The sequence below is a fragment of the Ahaetulla prasina genome, chromosome 1, assembly GCF_028640845.1.
Source record: "Ahaetulla prasina isolate Xishuangbanna chromosome 1, ASM2864084v1, whole genome shotgun sequence".
NCBI classification, from domain to species: Eukaryota; Metazoa; Chordata; class Lepidosauria; order Squamata; family Colubridae; genus Ahaetulla; species Ahaetulla prasina.
The window spans coordinates 135,020,120-135,034,403 of NC_080539.1; the positions used below are offsets into that span (position 1 = coordinate 135,020,120).

A 14,284-nucleotide genomic window follows, 5' to 3' on the forward strand; every position below is an offset into this window, starting at 1 on the left:
ATGTACCGTACCTTCTATAAGGACTCAAGGACCCATCTCATACCTCACCTGATAAAATATCGTGGAAACACCAGTCTCTTTTATGTACAATTGCTGTTATTAAATCAGTCCGATGTAATCTTTCAATGTAGCCAAATTTTGTTAATGTCCACAAAATTAGGAAGACTTTGCGCAATCCACCACTGTTAAATATTGTCTTTTTCATTTCATTTCACTTTATTTTGCTTATTTGTAATGCTGGACTATAATAAAATTACTGGTATAGAAACATGATCTACAGGATGACTAAGACTTATGTTCCTATCAGAACTTTTTTTTTTTTTACATTTATACCCCGCCCTTCTCCGAAGACTCAGGGTGGCTTACAATGTATAAGGCAATAGTCTCATTCTATTTGTATATTTTTTTACAAAGTCAATTTATTGCCCCCCCAACAATCTGGGTCCTCATTTTACCTACCTTATAAAGGGTGGAAGGCTAAGTCAACCTTGGGCTGGGCTCGAACCTGCAGTAATTGCAGGCTCTGTGTTCTAATAACTGCTAACTCTACTGCCTGAGCTATCCCGGCCCCTAAACTTATAAAACAGCATCTTATTTAAATAAATGCCTAGGATATTCTGGGCGGACTACAGAAATTTATTGAATTCCCTAAACATTTGAAACTTTTTCTGCTGATCGTTTTGTGAATAACCCTTAGTTTTACAAGAAAACCAGTTTAAAAAATTCTAAGAAAGGAAACAGGTGGATGAATAATTGCTCAGACTGAAAAAGCAGAAATAAAGTTAGAAATCCATAACAATTGCTGAAAGGAGCCTGAAGTGATTGCATTTGGCTTGAAAATATAATTGAAGTGACAATGGAATATTAATTTTGATCATTCATGCTACATAAATCAAGTACAAAAAACCTGATTACAATCCTATGGTAACAGTGAATTAAGTAATTTGAACACTTATAAAAAATTAATAGTAACCATGGGAGATGGTTCAGATTGCAACTACTAGAGTTCTTCGTATCACTTCCCTATTTACTGAATCCGAAAATAAATTTGAAACATGGCATTTTATATAAAGTATTTTCAATTTGAACACCATAGTCCATGTCGAAACACATATTTTAAATTTAATTTTTTAAACAAGATTTTAAAAAAATCTTTAATTTTAATTTTTTAAATTAATTTTTAAAACCCATACAAGTATTTTAAAATATTTTAATGGTAGATGCAAATATATTACCCTATCTAAATTATTTTTCAGTTTTAAAAAAACTATACTAAAGCCAGGAGCAGGACAGGACATCAATTATAGGGACCCAAGTACATAAAGGTTAACTAACAACCTTAGCAATTTAAAGTTACAATGGCATTGAAAACAGTGTCTTAGAACCAGTCCCTATACTTACAACCTCCGCAGCATCTCCACAGGCATGTGATCAAAATTTGGTCACTTGGCAACTTGCATGTATTTACAATGATCGCAGCATCCCAGGATCACGATTGCCATTTGCCACCTTCCTAGCTAGCTCCTGACGAGCTAAATCATCAGGGGAGCTGGATTTGCTTAACTACCACAAGATTTACTTAACAACCATGACAAAAATAGCTGTGAAATCAGATGCAACTCAATTTAACAACTGCTTTGCTTAGCAATGGAAATTCTGATCCTAAGTGTGTTATAAGTTGAGTACTACCTATATTTATGTGATGTCATTGCAGATATGCTGTGATTTGGGATTAATCCACTTTGCTATGGATGCTGTTAATCATGATCCACCAGGCACATAGCACAAGCTTATCATTTCTCTCCAAACCAGCTGGCATTTCTGAAACTGATCAGTATCTAGAATTCATAAAAACCAATAATAACACAAATTCAATCTATTTAATAGTCTGAAAAAATGTTGGACAATTTCTCATAGCCTTGGTTAGGCCATGTCAAATTTCAGATTTAGTGAGCCATAGGCAAAATGGGAAATTTTGAACTATCTCACTTAATTAGAAAGTTAAGTGCAAAGAGTATTCATGTTTATATAATAGTTTGTAAGCGGCATGCTATGTTGTTTCAATTATATTAAATTTGGTTTTCTGTTTCAAGTCATAAAACAGTAATAGCTGCAGGCATAATATTAAAACATTGACAGATTGTTAATTAATCTTTTGAAACATAGCAAATAACATTTTCCATTACAGCTGCACACTCACTATTAACCAATCTATCAATTTAAAATTAACAATATAATGGAAAAAACAGAATGAGTCAATCATTGATTCGTCTTTTCTTCTAAGTGCATTCTTTTAGTTTCAAAAATGCAAGCAGAAAAAAAAACATATTCAAGAATTCATTAACATACACTATTAAGACCTTTACACTGCTTCTAAATTACTTTTCCATTCTTATGTATTAAGTAAGCCAAAGCCTGATTAGTCTTTTTTAAATACATTTTCAAAATGAGAATTGTTGGTGTTACCTCTTGAGAAGCAAGCAGTAAAAATATTGCAATCTTAGAATTATTTATATATTGCGTAAAAAACTAGGTATTTCTGTGAATCTATGTTTGTTAGTAAATATTGGCACTCATAAAACTGTTGTATCTGTACTCAAAAACTAACTCCTTTAAAACTCATAGGATTTTCTTCAGAGAAATAACGACAGATTGGGCTATTAGTGCAATTGGTGAAATGGCCAAGTAGCAGTAATTATTTCTAACTCTTGCTCAATAAAATTCAGTAACACATGATTGCAAACCATTGCACATCCACATAATTAAACTATTCTTAAACATATTCAAATTAGAAAATGCAAGATTTTAAACCAATAGCACATATGGATAGTTTGCAGTGAAAAACCGTCAAATTAAGTGATATTCAATCTATTATCAAGCTCTGTGTGAGCTTATATATTATCCTCAGGATGTGGAAAAAGCAAAATCTTGCTTTCTCTAATATTTTTTTTTAGTTTATTAACACAAGATGCAATAACACAATGTTAGAAAATAAACATGCATTAGATATACTACAAAACTGTATTCTCTGAAAAACTGTTGGTTACAATTGCATAATGACAAGATTTTTTCCCTTTTAAAAGCATTCTGCCTGAAAAAAAGGTGAAAAGGGATGAATATTGAACTCACTACTTTCAACCCCAGTAAGACTTTTAGCATTCTTGGATATTTAAAAAAAAATTAGTTATCACAAAAATTTAGCATTTGTTTCCATTTCAAGATGCAACTGATTTCTATTTACAATAATTTGTCAATAAATTTTAATATTCAAAAATTTACATTCATAAAAGTGTTGCAGAAATTTATGTTTACTTTTTTAAAAATGCACATACAAGGAAGTCCCATGTAAAAGGTTCACTGAAGAACTGAACCAATATAAAGAGCAATTTTATTAAATTTTGCAAAACTCCACTTGAAGGCAGCTCACATTTCAACATTCAAAAATCCTTAATTGCTTGCTTATGAAAACTAATGTTCCAGTAATAAAGGTGAAAATGTAAACTAATGTCCTATTGAGATCAGTAGAAAAATGTAGTTTCCACAGGGAGAGTATGTTCAATAATGTTTCTGTAGAAAGTAGTTCAGCTTGAATGTAGTGACGTAACAAACAGGTGACTCAAAAGAGTGGTCTTGAACAAACCTATATACTTATTATAGTTATTTTAGCAGCCAGCAGTTTGTTTTCCAGTTCAGCTTTTTAGAGTTCTAAAGAGATCTATCAAATTAATACCTTCTTAGACATTGAAATTCAGAGTTTTTGGCATCTAAAAGACACATAAAAATGTAGTCATATAACATTTGCAGTCTAAATCCATCAATTGCACATAACTGTGCTTAAATCTGTTCTGAAATAATTAGGTACCCAAAATAAGAAAAATAGAAAAAAAAACATTAAAAAATATTGCACAGCCACATACCTAGAAAGTAAAGTTGATGTTAAAAAAGCTCTTCACATGGATGATATAAATTATCTTCCATATAAAAAAGTATAAATATCTCTTAAAATACCGCAGTAACTACAGTTTAATATCACACATTATTTATCTGTTAATGAGGTAATAACCAAGTCTGTTACAATGTTTTTATTCCTACTGGAAATATTTTAGGGCAGCAACCAGAAAAAACTTTTCCAAAAATATGTCTGAATCCAAAACAGCAATGTGTGCAGCTCTTCCTATCAGAGAATCAGCTGTGTTTGGCAGTGCACAATGCACATTGTATCGAATCAAATTGCAGTCCTTGCTTTGAAGAACAGGCAAAAGCATATTCTGGATCATTTCAGCATATATTGGTCCTGTAAAAGAAGAACCCGCATTACTTATTTAAGTAAGCACTGTATGTATTTCCTTTCTACCATGCAATTAACAGAAAAATACCATGTTTAAATGTTATCAGTTGAAACCTATTTGTAATACTCAAGCAAAAAAGTCTCAGCCTGTAATTAGTCAACAACTATATGAACTACTTCCTTGAGCTTTAAAAGCCCTGTTTGTTCTGGCAGAGAAGTTAAGAGTGTCCCTAAAAAGGAAATCCCATAAAGTGCCATACTAAAAAACTCAAAAAAATCAGCTGCCAAATACTTGCTGCATTTCAGTCAAAGGACAGCAAGCAGGGCTTCAGGAGTTGAGCAAGCACCTAAGAAGGGTTGTATAGAAGGCACATTTATACATGTGTACATAAAGAAAGACCACTGATGCTTTTAAAATAACTATTATTTTAAGCATAAAATAACTTCCAAGGTAAAGAAATATGATGGCTGATCCCAATAAGGTGAGCATTGATAGCTATTTTACAATTTTGGGTTCATTAATGGCAAATTTACAAAACATTGCAACAAAAAATCTTTTGAAATTTACTGTTTTTAATGGACCAAGATTGCATGTCTGTTAGCTTTTAGTCCTAACTACAATGTCCATGCAAATAAATATGAGAGCATTTAAAAAACAGCATTAATGATACTTTGAGAAAATAATGACAAGGCCTCCTGAAAATATTTTGTTAACCAAACCAACTTCTTCCTTTAAAAAAAAACCAGCTTTTTGCGGGGCCCATCACATTATTTTTCATTAAATGAACTCCAAAAGCACTGGCTTTTTAAATACAGGCAGCCCCCAGATGTACAAGGCCTGATTTAGCAAAAGTCTACAGAAGCAGGTATGCAAATAGAAGTTTTCATGTTTGTATAATGCTGTGTAACTGATTATTGTATTTGTGTTTTTTAATTTATGTTTAGCTGGCCATAACTGCTATTGCAAAACACCATATAAATAATATATATAAATAAAATGTACACATGCCAACAGGGTGCCATCTGACATGTGTAGGATTTATAGGAGTTTTCATTTTATATAATCCAGACACTATGTGTAATTTCTGTCTCATACATTTCATTAAAATTGATCTCCCCCTCATAAGGAAAAAAATAAGACTTGTTGCCCTAGTATAACATTATTCAAGTACATATTCTCCTGAATATTTTTTAAATGAAGAACAGCTGTTGTTTCACAAATATCTATGTTTTAGCTAATACCTGTTTGTTTATCCTTCAAAGCAGTTTTGCACATCTCAATGCGGGCAGAATGATAAGGGACGTAACGATCTTGCAGGGACCCTACTAATATTATATTTTTGAAATACTGAAGACCTGTGAAAAGACAGTGATTATAAATATTAAGAACACACACAAACACATCAACAGTTACAAGCTTGGAGAAATTCAGTCCCACCCCAACAAAACCTCTTGAATTAATAGATATTAGGGATGTAACAAATGCTAGGATCCTAATTACTCCCTTTCTACGACTAAACTAAAGCACACATAGGAAAGGAGTATAAGGAAAATTATACTTTTCTAGCACTCATCAATACCAATAAAGTTAGGAACTTTAACTGTGAGAAAAGCTCTTTGAAGAATTCTGCATTCATATAGCTAAGTAGAGATCCAGAAATATAACTATATGCAAATATGATCATGATATTTGTAAAAGAAATATGATCATATGTGGTAAAATAGATTTTATGACTAATTAATTTATATAGAAATGGTAAAATAAGTTTCTTAAATTTCCACTGATAGTTGTAATTGCCAGGGAATGTAGATTTAATAGCTGTAAGCTGATGGAAAGTTGTAAGCGGAGGCAACTGTAAACTGATGCAATGGGAATGAGGCAGCAGGGTTACTGCTACTTTAAGAAGCTGGGTAAGAGACTTCCAGGTGGCTCCGCTTCGTTAATGGCGGTCTATTTCAGACCGCCAGTTCTGTGTGATTCTGTAGAGCTGCTCAGACAGCGTTAATCTGCTGTCAAGCAGCTTGAAAATCTCTTCCCTCGGGCAAAGAGGGGGAGGTGAGCATTCGGGCTGAAGTAGAGCCCCCAGGGAAAGCCCCAGGAAGATTTCTGGTGGCTTGTTGGGAATGCTCCTTCTATAGCCCGAAAAAAGCTCCAGAATCCGGAACACTTCTGCCAAATGGCAGAACAAAACGCAGCGCCCATCTCCGCAACTGAAATGGATTACTGTAGGACTGCTAACGCGGACAGAGCTGAAAACAGGAGCGTTGGCATTTGATTGTAAGAAGATTTTAACTCCCTGACAGAGAATGTATTCGTAGTCAAGATTGGAGATGATGAAAGGAAATGGCGTTTTGTGTATTGGAAGTGAAAGCTAAGGAAATGCTTATTACAATTGCTGGCGTGGAACCTTTAAGAAGAATATAACAATATGTATTTTTTTAAAAATGAAATTTTTTTTAATCTCTTTTTTTTAAAATCTTTTTCTTACAGTGTTTAAGAAGAAAAGCTTACTGAATTTTTTTTCTTTTTTTCTTCTTCTTGGTATTACTTAGTTTAAAAATGGCCTTCAAGCAAAGAGATTTAACCACTTCTAAAATATTGGAAATTTCTTCAGTTCAGATACGGAAACTAAAAGAAGATATTAAAGAAGGTCTAAGGAATTTTTTACAGGAGCTTATGGAGGCTCATCTTTCAGAAATAGATCAAAAATTTAATGAAATGGAGAAAGAAATACTGGATTTTAAAGATATGGTGGAAGAGCAGAGGAGGGAGATGAAAAAATTAAAGGAATCAATTACCCCATTATTGTTATCTAATATTCAGACAGAAGAAAGACTGGATGAACTTAACCAAATTAATTTAGATTTGCAAAGGAAAATAGATGAAGTTCAAATTAATTTGAATTTAGAAAATAAAATAGACGATATTCAGGTTAAGGTAGATAGGGCAGATGAAGAAAGGGTTATATTACAATATAAATTAATGGAATATGCTATAAGGGTAGGGGATTAAGAGAATTTAAAGAGGAAAATTTGAAAGAGATTTTTACTCAGGCCTTTGCTCAGATAGAGGGAGTGGAACCAGAAGATTTTGAAGTTAATATTGAAAAAATTTATCGTGTTAATTCTTGGTTGGCAAGGCAGAAGTGTTTACCGAGAGATGTGGTTATTTATTTTACAAATAAGAAGATTAGGTATGGAATTTTGCAAGCATTTTATAAAAATAAATTTCAAATATTAGGACAAGATATAATAATAATGAAGGAAATTCCTCCTAAAATGTTAAGAAAGAGAAAAGAATTTGCCTTTTTAGTGGATGAGTTTAAGAAACATCAGATATATTTTAGATGGGAGGTTCCAGCTGGTTTAACAGTGAATTATAAAGGAAGAAAGTATTTTTTCAATACAGTTTTTAAAGCACGAGATTTCTACACTAATGTATTAAAAGATTGGGAACCATTTATCGATAGATGTTAAGTTGAATGGTGAATAGATGGTGGAAAATGTGTAAGACAGAAGATAATGGGAGGGAGAATGTTTAATTCTATTATATATGATTATGGTTAATTTTTGTAAATGATTTATGTTGGATATAAATGTGTAATTTTAGGGGTACTATTTGATATATTTGAGGTATAAAGGAATAGGAAGATGGAATATTGTTTAACTTTGGAGGATAGATAGTAAAATTTAGGAATTTGGATTAAATATTATATGTAAGAGATGGATGTAATGTTGTTATATGGCTAACTAGAATTTAATTGTTATAACAGATATATTTTGGATAAATTATAGGTGTAATTTTAATAATGTTATTTGATATAAGTAAGGTAAAGTGAAGACTTTAATTATTACAATTGATATATTGGGGAGATAATATAGGATTAATAAAAATAATTGTAATATTATTTGATGTATATAAATGATATCAAAGATATGAAAAGATGGATTATTGTTTACCCTTGAAGGTTGGACAGAAAAATTTAAGAAATTAAGTTGGAAATATGAACTATTCTTGAGAGACTGCTTAAGGAAGAAAGACATTTTAGAAGAATCCTTGGTGAATATTGGAAGATGGAACGTTGTTTTGGTATTGATTGATGAAGGTTGGATATTAAAAACTATGTACTTTATTGAAGAACAAACACTAACTCAATCGGAAATTTCTGAGAACTCTAGGAGTGGAATGGTCTGATATATAATGGATTGGAAGAAATGTATTTTCTTTGTTTCTGGAAGGGGAGTTGAGGTTTTAAGGAGTGACTATGGATTATGATTTGTGTTATATTTTAATTTTTGCTGTTAGTTTTATACCCTATATTCGGTTCTGGGAAGTCCCGGGGGTGGGGAGGAAGGGAAGGGAGGGGAGGGGATGAGGTAGAAAATAGATTGATGGTTAATGTACAGAGATGATTGAAGATGTATAATTAATGTAAGATCGGAGCTGCCTGGCTACCATTTCAGAATGATGGGAAAGAAGGTAGTAGAAGAGAGAAGGAGGTAGGAAAGAGAAGAGGAGGAAGAGGAAAGGAAGGAAGAGGGATAGAAGAGGGAGAAGAAAGGAATAGGGAGGAAGGAGGAGAGGATATAGATAAGAGAAGGGGGAGGATGGTCGTGGAAAGTAGAAGAAGGTAGAGAAGGGAAGAGAGTTAAAGGAAGGGGGTGGTGACCAGGCAGGTCTGATTAATTGTATATGATGGTACACTAAATATGTTATTGGATATGAATGTTAAAATAAAACTTTAAAAAAAAAAAAGAAGCTGGGTAAGAAGCTGTATATTTATTGCATTGGAGGGCATCTCTCTTCTCCTCATGTTCTCTCTTGTTATGTATCTCATTGCTCTCTTTGTGTCAGTAGCTGTATAAGGTATTTACCACGTATAAATCTATATATATTTAGCTGTAGATAAAACCACTGTTAATTATCTAAAGGCTCTGAGTGCTGTGTTTTACTTCTGGGTTTATCTCATAATACTAGTCACGCTGCCTAAACTCTGACAGTAATGTATGTATGTATGTAGTAATGTAATGTAATGTAATTTAGGTTTTTGGGGTACTGCTAAAGCAACTGACTCATTTATAGTTTCTGTGAAACTTGACACTGCAGTCAAAACTATAATTCTTGCCTCATTAATCTTAAGAGCATTTTCTTTATTACCATTTTACAGAACAGTAGCAAGTCTTAATCTTATGATTTCATCCATGGTTTTTCGTTTAATATAACAGTGGAAATATTTGACAAGAAATATTATTTCACTATGCTTGTGAAACTGAGCTACATGGTTGTAATTTCCAAAATAAAGTAAACTAGCAAGTCCTTGTATCAATATCTTAATTATGCTTTTTAAAAAAAGCATCACATAGTATATTATTAACAGAAAACCTCTGACATTTTGTAGGGAAACTATTTAAATCTGAATGTCTGGGATCACTGGTATCACATTTACTTGCTACTCCAGTTTCTCCAAAATATACTAATGTATAAATGAAAACAAGTTTCATTAAAAGTTAATGCTTTCAACGAAGCTGATATAGCTTACCTGCTTTTCTACTGAGTTTGTATAAGAATGTTTGCCGGGGGTCTGAATGATCTCGACAGGTCAACTGTAGCAAAGATCCTGACTTCTTCCACTTCTGCATAAACCAGAGGCCTATATTTTTGCATATATTATATGTGAATACACAGAGAAAATTATACAAATCTTTGAATAATTTTCTAATTAGTGTTCATTCTATACATACTAAGAAGGTTCTACTCTATTTGCTTATCTCATATGTAAGAATTAAAATTATAAACACACATATCAAATGAATATATGTCAATAGCCAAAATACTTATTGAATGAATATATATATATGTATATGTACACATGTAATGTATATATGCTAAACGCAATTTTAATGTTCTTTAGTGCAATGGTCACCAACTGGTGGTCCATGGACCACTGGTGGTCCGCGAGAAAGGTCTGCAGAAAAATTATTTGCATTTTTTTATATTGCACTAAATCAGGAGTCCTCAAACTATGAACCCTGGGCCGGATATGTGCAATGAACGTTTGTGTTGCTGCAGAGTCTCCCCCTTCGGGGTCTTTTTATGTGGGTCGGAGGGGGACAAAAATTCTGACTTGGGGTCTACTTTAGCCTCCTGGTGTGGGGCTTTGGCTGAAGGGAAGCGCCGCTGGTGGTGAAGAGCCGGAGGGCCTTGTTCCAGTGGGACTGCCTCATGGCCTGGAACTGGCTGACCATCTCAGTCCGCTGAGCCTCCAAGCGCCGGTACCTGGCCTTGCACTCCTGCAGGTCTTCCCTCTGCTTGGAAAGCCTATGCTCGTAGTCCTGAGTGAGGTGCTTCTGCTGAGCCTCCCTTCTCGGTCAGATCTAATTTGAACTGAGCTGTTTTACCAACTCTTTCTCGTGGTGGCTGCTTAGCTCCAACAACTGCTTCCTAAGGAGCCCAGGCAGGGAGGCGAGGAGTGGCTGGCAAAGAAGAGGTGAGTAGAGGCCAGCGAGGCACCCCTCGATGTGAGTGACATCGAGTTGGCCATGCCCACCCAGTCACATGACCACCTAGCCATAGCCACCCAGCCGGTCATTAGGCAGATCATATTAGTGGTCCGTGGGATTTAAAATTATGAATTTAGTGGTCCCTGAGGTCTGAAAGTTTGGGGACTCCTGCTTTAGTGCATCAGTCTTGTGTTCTTCAGCCAATTGATTAAATGATGTGGTCTGTAGCCTGAAAAGCAAATCCTCTTTGACAAAACAGAATGGCAATTATTCTGAACACTTCCTAGAAAGTGTTGCTGTTCAATGGTTCTGAGTATCTCAGAAAATAGTTCATCTCATATAAAATACTCTGAAATTTGGGGACTGTTTCAATGAAGCTCTACTTCACATACTAATCAAAGTAACTTCCAGGAAAAGCAGTGTGATCCTGGTGATCCCTTTATGATAACTAATTATTCTTTGCTCCTTCTTCTTCTTACAAATTAAATTTATTCCATTGAAATATTAGCATTTTTCTTTGTTGTATCTGTTTATATACACCTGTGTTGATTTAATTGGCCTTTTCCCTTACATTATATTAAAAACTGACAATATAAACATAAAAATCTCACTTAGCATATAAAGATCATATAGAAACATGAAATGTTTTAGCTCCCTTAATTTAGTAATAATAGAGTACTTAATTTTACTCAATATTATTGTAATTATTTAAGGTAATCTATTATATTCCAGATATTTGAACAATGATTCATGTTACTCCTAACCAATGACCTTAATAGCTGAGAATTATAGCACTTGTGCTTTAACATATTTGGTTCCTTCTTCCTACTTCATTATACCACTCTGATTATTTAAACAGGCATCCTGTGCATTTTAATGGATACTAGAAATACTTGCTCAAAATTTGACAATTTGAAGAACATAATTATTACACTGTTTAAAAAGATTAAAATAAGCCACCCTTTTTTATAGTGCTGAGGCTTGAAAGTGGACATCAAATCTAGGTGTTTTTTTTTACCTGTATTAACAAGAGCACTGCTGTTGTAGAGAGTACCAAGATGTGGTCCAGACAGAGAGAGGAAGGTATAGAGTTTATTGAGGTAATACCTAAACCTAGGTCTTGTGAGTACTGAACGGATTATTAAATTACCCAGTGAATGTCCAATAAAACTGAATAAAAAAAGGAAAAAAAAGTGTGTGAGATTTGGAAAAATATTTTTTAATACATTATCAACTGAAACCTTGAATTTTAACTGTTTGTTTTTCTTCCATTTTACTGTGTCCAAATCTTGGAGGCTGCCTTGTCAAGTCCCTGCTGTCTTCTTGGCAAGGGTTTTCAACAATGGTTTGCCACTGCCTCCTTCCTAGGGCTGAGAGAAAATGGTTGGCCCAAGGTCACCCAGCTGACTTTGTGCCTAAGGTGGGACTACAACTCACAATCTCCCGGTTTCTAGCCTGATGCCTTAACCATTACACCAAACTAGCTCTTAACTTTGTTTTGCAGTACTGCAAATGTTATACTTTCTGCACATGCCTAAAACAATCATGCAATTTATGAAAGAGTTTTCATTATGCTAGCTAAAATCACCATCAATGAGGGGGTATGAATAAAAATGCAGAGCATGTTTTGGCTATCACTGGTTTCCAAACTTTCCACAATACTGTATTTATCTCTGTCATTCCTTTACTTCACTTCTGTAGTTTCCAATACAAATTATGGAACTTTGTTTCAGAAGGCACTAGAGCAATAAGTTGTAGATGACACAGAAACTGCCTATCCTTTAATTAATTAACATTTAATTTTCAGACATCCCAAGGTTCATGAATGTGAATACCTTTACTGAGGGGTACAATTTTTTTTTCTTTTTAGGAAAGAATGTGCCCTGATTTCAACTGATCTTTATGTATTTAGAAATTTTAGTCCCACTTTTTGAAATAAAAATTTAATATCGACATATTAAGGAATACAATCTAGCTTAACAAGCAGGCCCATTTTTGCAACTAAGCCAAATCCTAGTGCATCTTTTAATCCAGGATAACATAAAAAAAGCTGGTATATCTAAGGGGCCTTAGATATTGGCCACTTGGCCAATTTTGATTTCACTCCTGAAACATCTTTTCAGAGCGTCCCAATAGCCAAACAAGGCCACCCAAGGAGTTGTATATAGACTGCTTCAAACGCTCTACCATCATTCCAGTGCCGAAGAAGCCCACCATCAAGGAACTGAATGACTACAGACCAGTTGCTCTAACATCTGTAGTCATGAAAACCTTTGAAAGGCTAGTGCTTTTCGACTTGAAAACCATCATGGATCCGCTGTTAGATCCCTTGCAATTTGCATACCGAGCAAACAGATCAACAGATGATGCTGTTAATATGGCTCTGCACTACATCCTACAACATCTTGAGTCTCCAAAGACCTATGCAAGGGTCCTTTTTGTAGACTTTAGTTCAGCATTCAATACATCATTCCACACATTCTTCTAACTAAGCTAAACCAGCTACAGGTACCGGAACAGACTTGTAAGTGGATCACAAGCTTCCTAACAAACAGGAAGCAGCAGGTGAAGCTAAGCAAGATCACATCAAATACCTGTACAATTAGCACAGGGGCCCCCCAAGGCTGTGTGCTCTCCCCACTTCTCTTCTCTCTGTATACCAATGACTGCATCTCCAATGATCCTTCTGTTAAGCTACTGAAGTTCGCAGATGACACAACAGTGATTGGTCTCATTCGAGACAATGACGAATCCGCATATAGACGGGAGGTCGAACGACTAGCCTTGTGGTGCAACCAAAACAATCTGGAACTGAACACACTCAAAACCGTAGAAATGGTGGTAGACTTTAGGAGAAACCCTTCCATACTTCCACCTCTCACAATACTAGACAACACAGTATCAACAGTAGAAACCTTCAAATTTCTAGGTTCTATCATATCGCAAGATCTCAAATGGACAGCTAACATCAAAAACATCATTAAAAAAGGACAACAAAGAATGTTCTTTCTGCGCCAACTCAGTAAGCTCAAACTGCCCAAGGAGCTGCTGATCCAATTCTACAGAGGAATTACTGAGTCTGTCATTTGCACCTCTATAACTGTCTGGTTCGGTTCTGCAACCCAACAAGAAAAACACAGACTTCAGAGGATCATTAGAACTGCAGAAAAAATAATTGCTACCAACCTGCCTTCCATTGAGGACCTGTATACTGCACGAATCAAGAAGAGGGCCGTGAAAATATTTACAGACCCCTCGCATCCTGGACATAAACTGTTTCAACTACTACCCTCAAAACGACACTATAGAGCACTGCACACCAGAACAACTAGACACAAGAACAGTTTTTCCCGAAGGCCATCACTCTGCTAAACAAATAATTCCATCAACACTGTCAAACTATTTACTGAATCTGCACTACTATTAATCTTCTCATAGTTCCCATCACCAATCTCTTTCCATTTATGACTGTATGACTATAACTTGTTGCTGGCA

The 14,284-nt window shown here is 34.6% G+C and overlaps 1 protein-coding gene across 3 annotated transcripts in view; it reads right to left on the bottom strand.

Annotated features, from left to right (window-relative positions):
• Window positions 1-848: 848 nt before the first annotated feature.
• The window catches only part of FAM135A (family with sequence similarity 135 member A), a 60,055-nt gene continuing 46,619 nt past the window's right edge, over window positions 849-14,284 (bottom strand). For all 3 annotated transcript variants that reach the window (XM_058176474.1, XM_058176456.1, XM_058176464.1), the window contains exons 19-22: window positions 11,808-11,959; window positions 9,829-9,939; window positions 5,531-5,644; window positions 849-4,294 (exon numbers count right to left, since the gene is read on the bottom strand). In XM_058176474.1, the coding sequence (XP_058032457.1) occupies window positions 4,089-4,294; window positions 5,531-5,644; window positions 9,829-9,939; window positions 11,808-11,959 (583 nt within the window). In that variant the 3' untranslated portion in view covers window positions 849-4,088. The remainder of the gene's footprint in view (window positions 4,295-5,530; window positions 5,645-9,828; window positions 9,940-11,807; window positions 11,960-14,284) is intronic.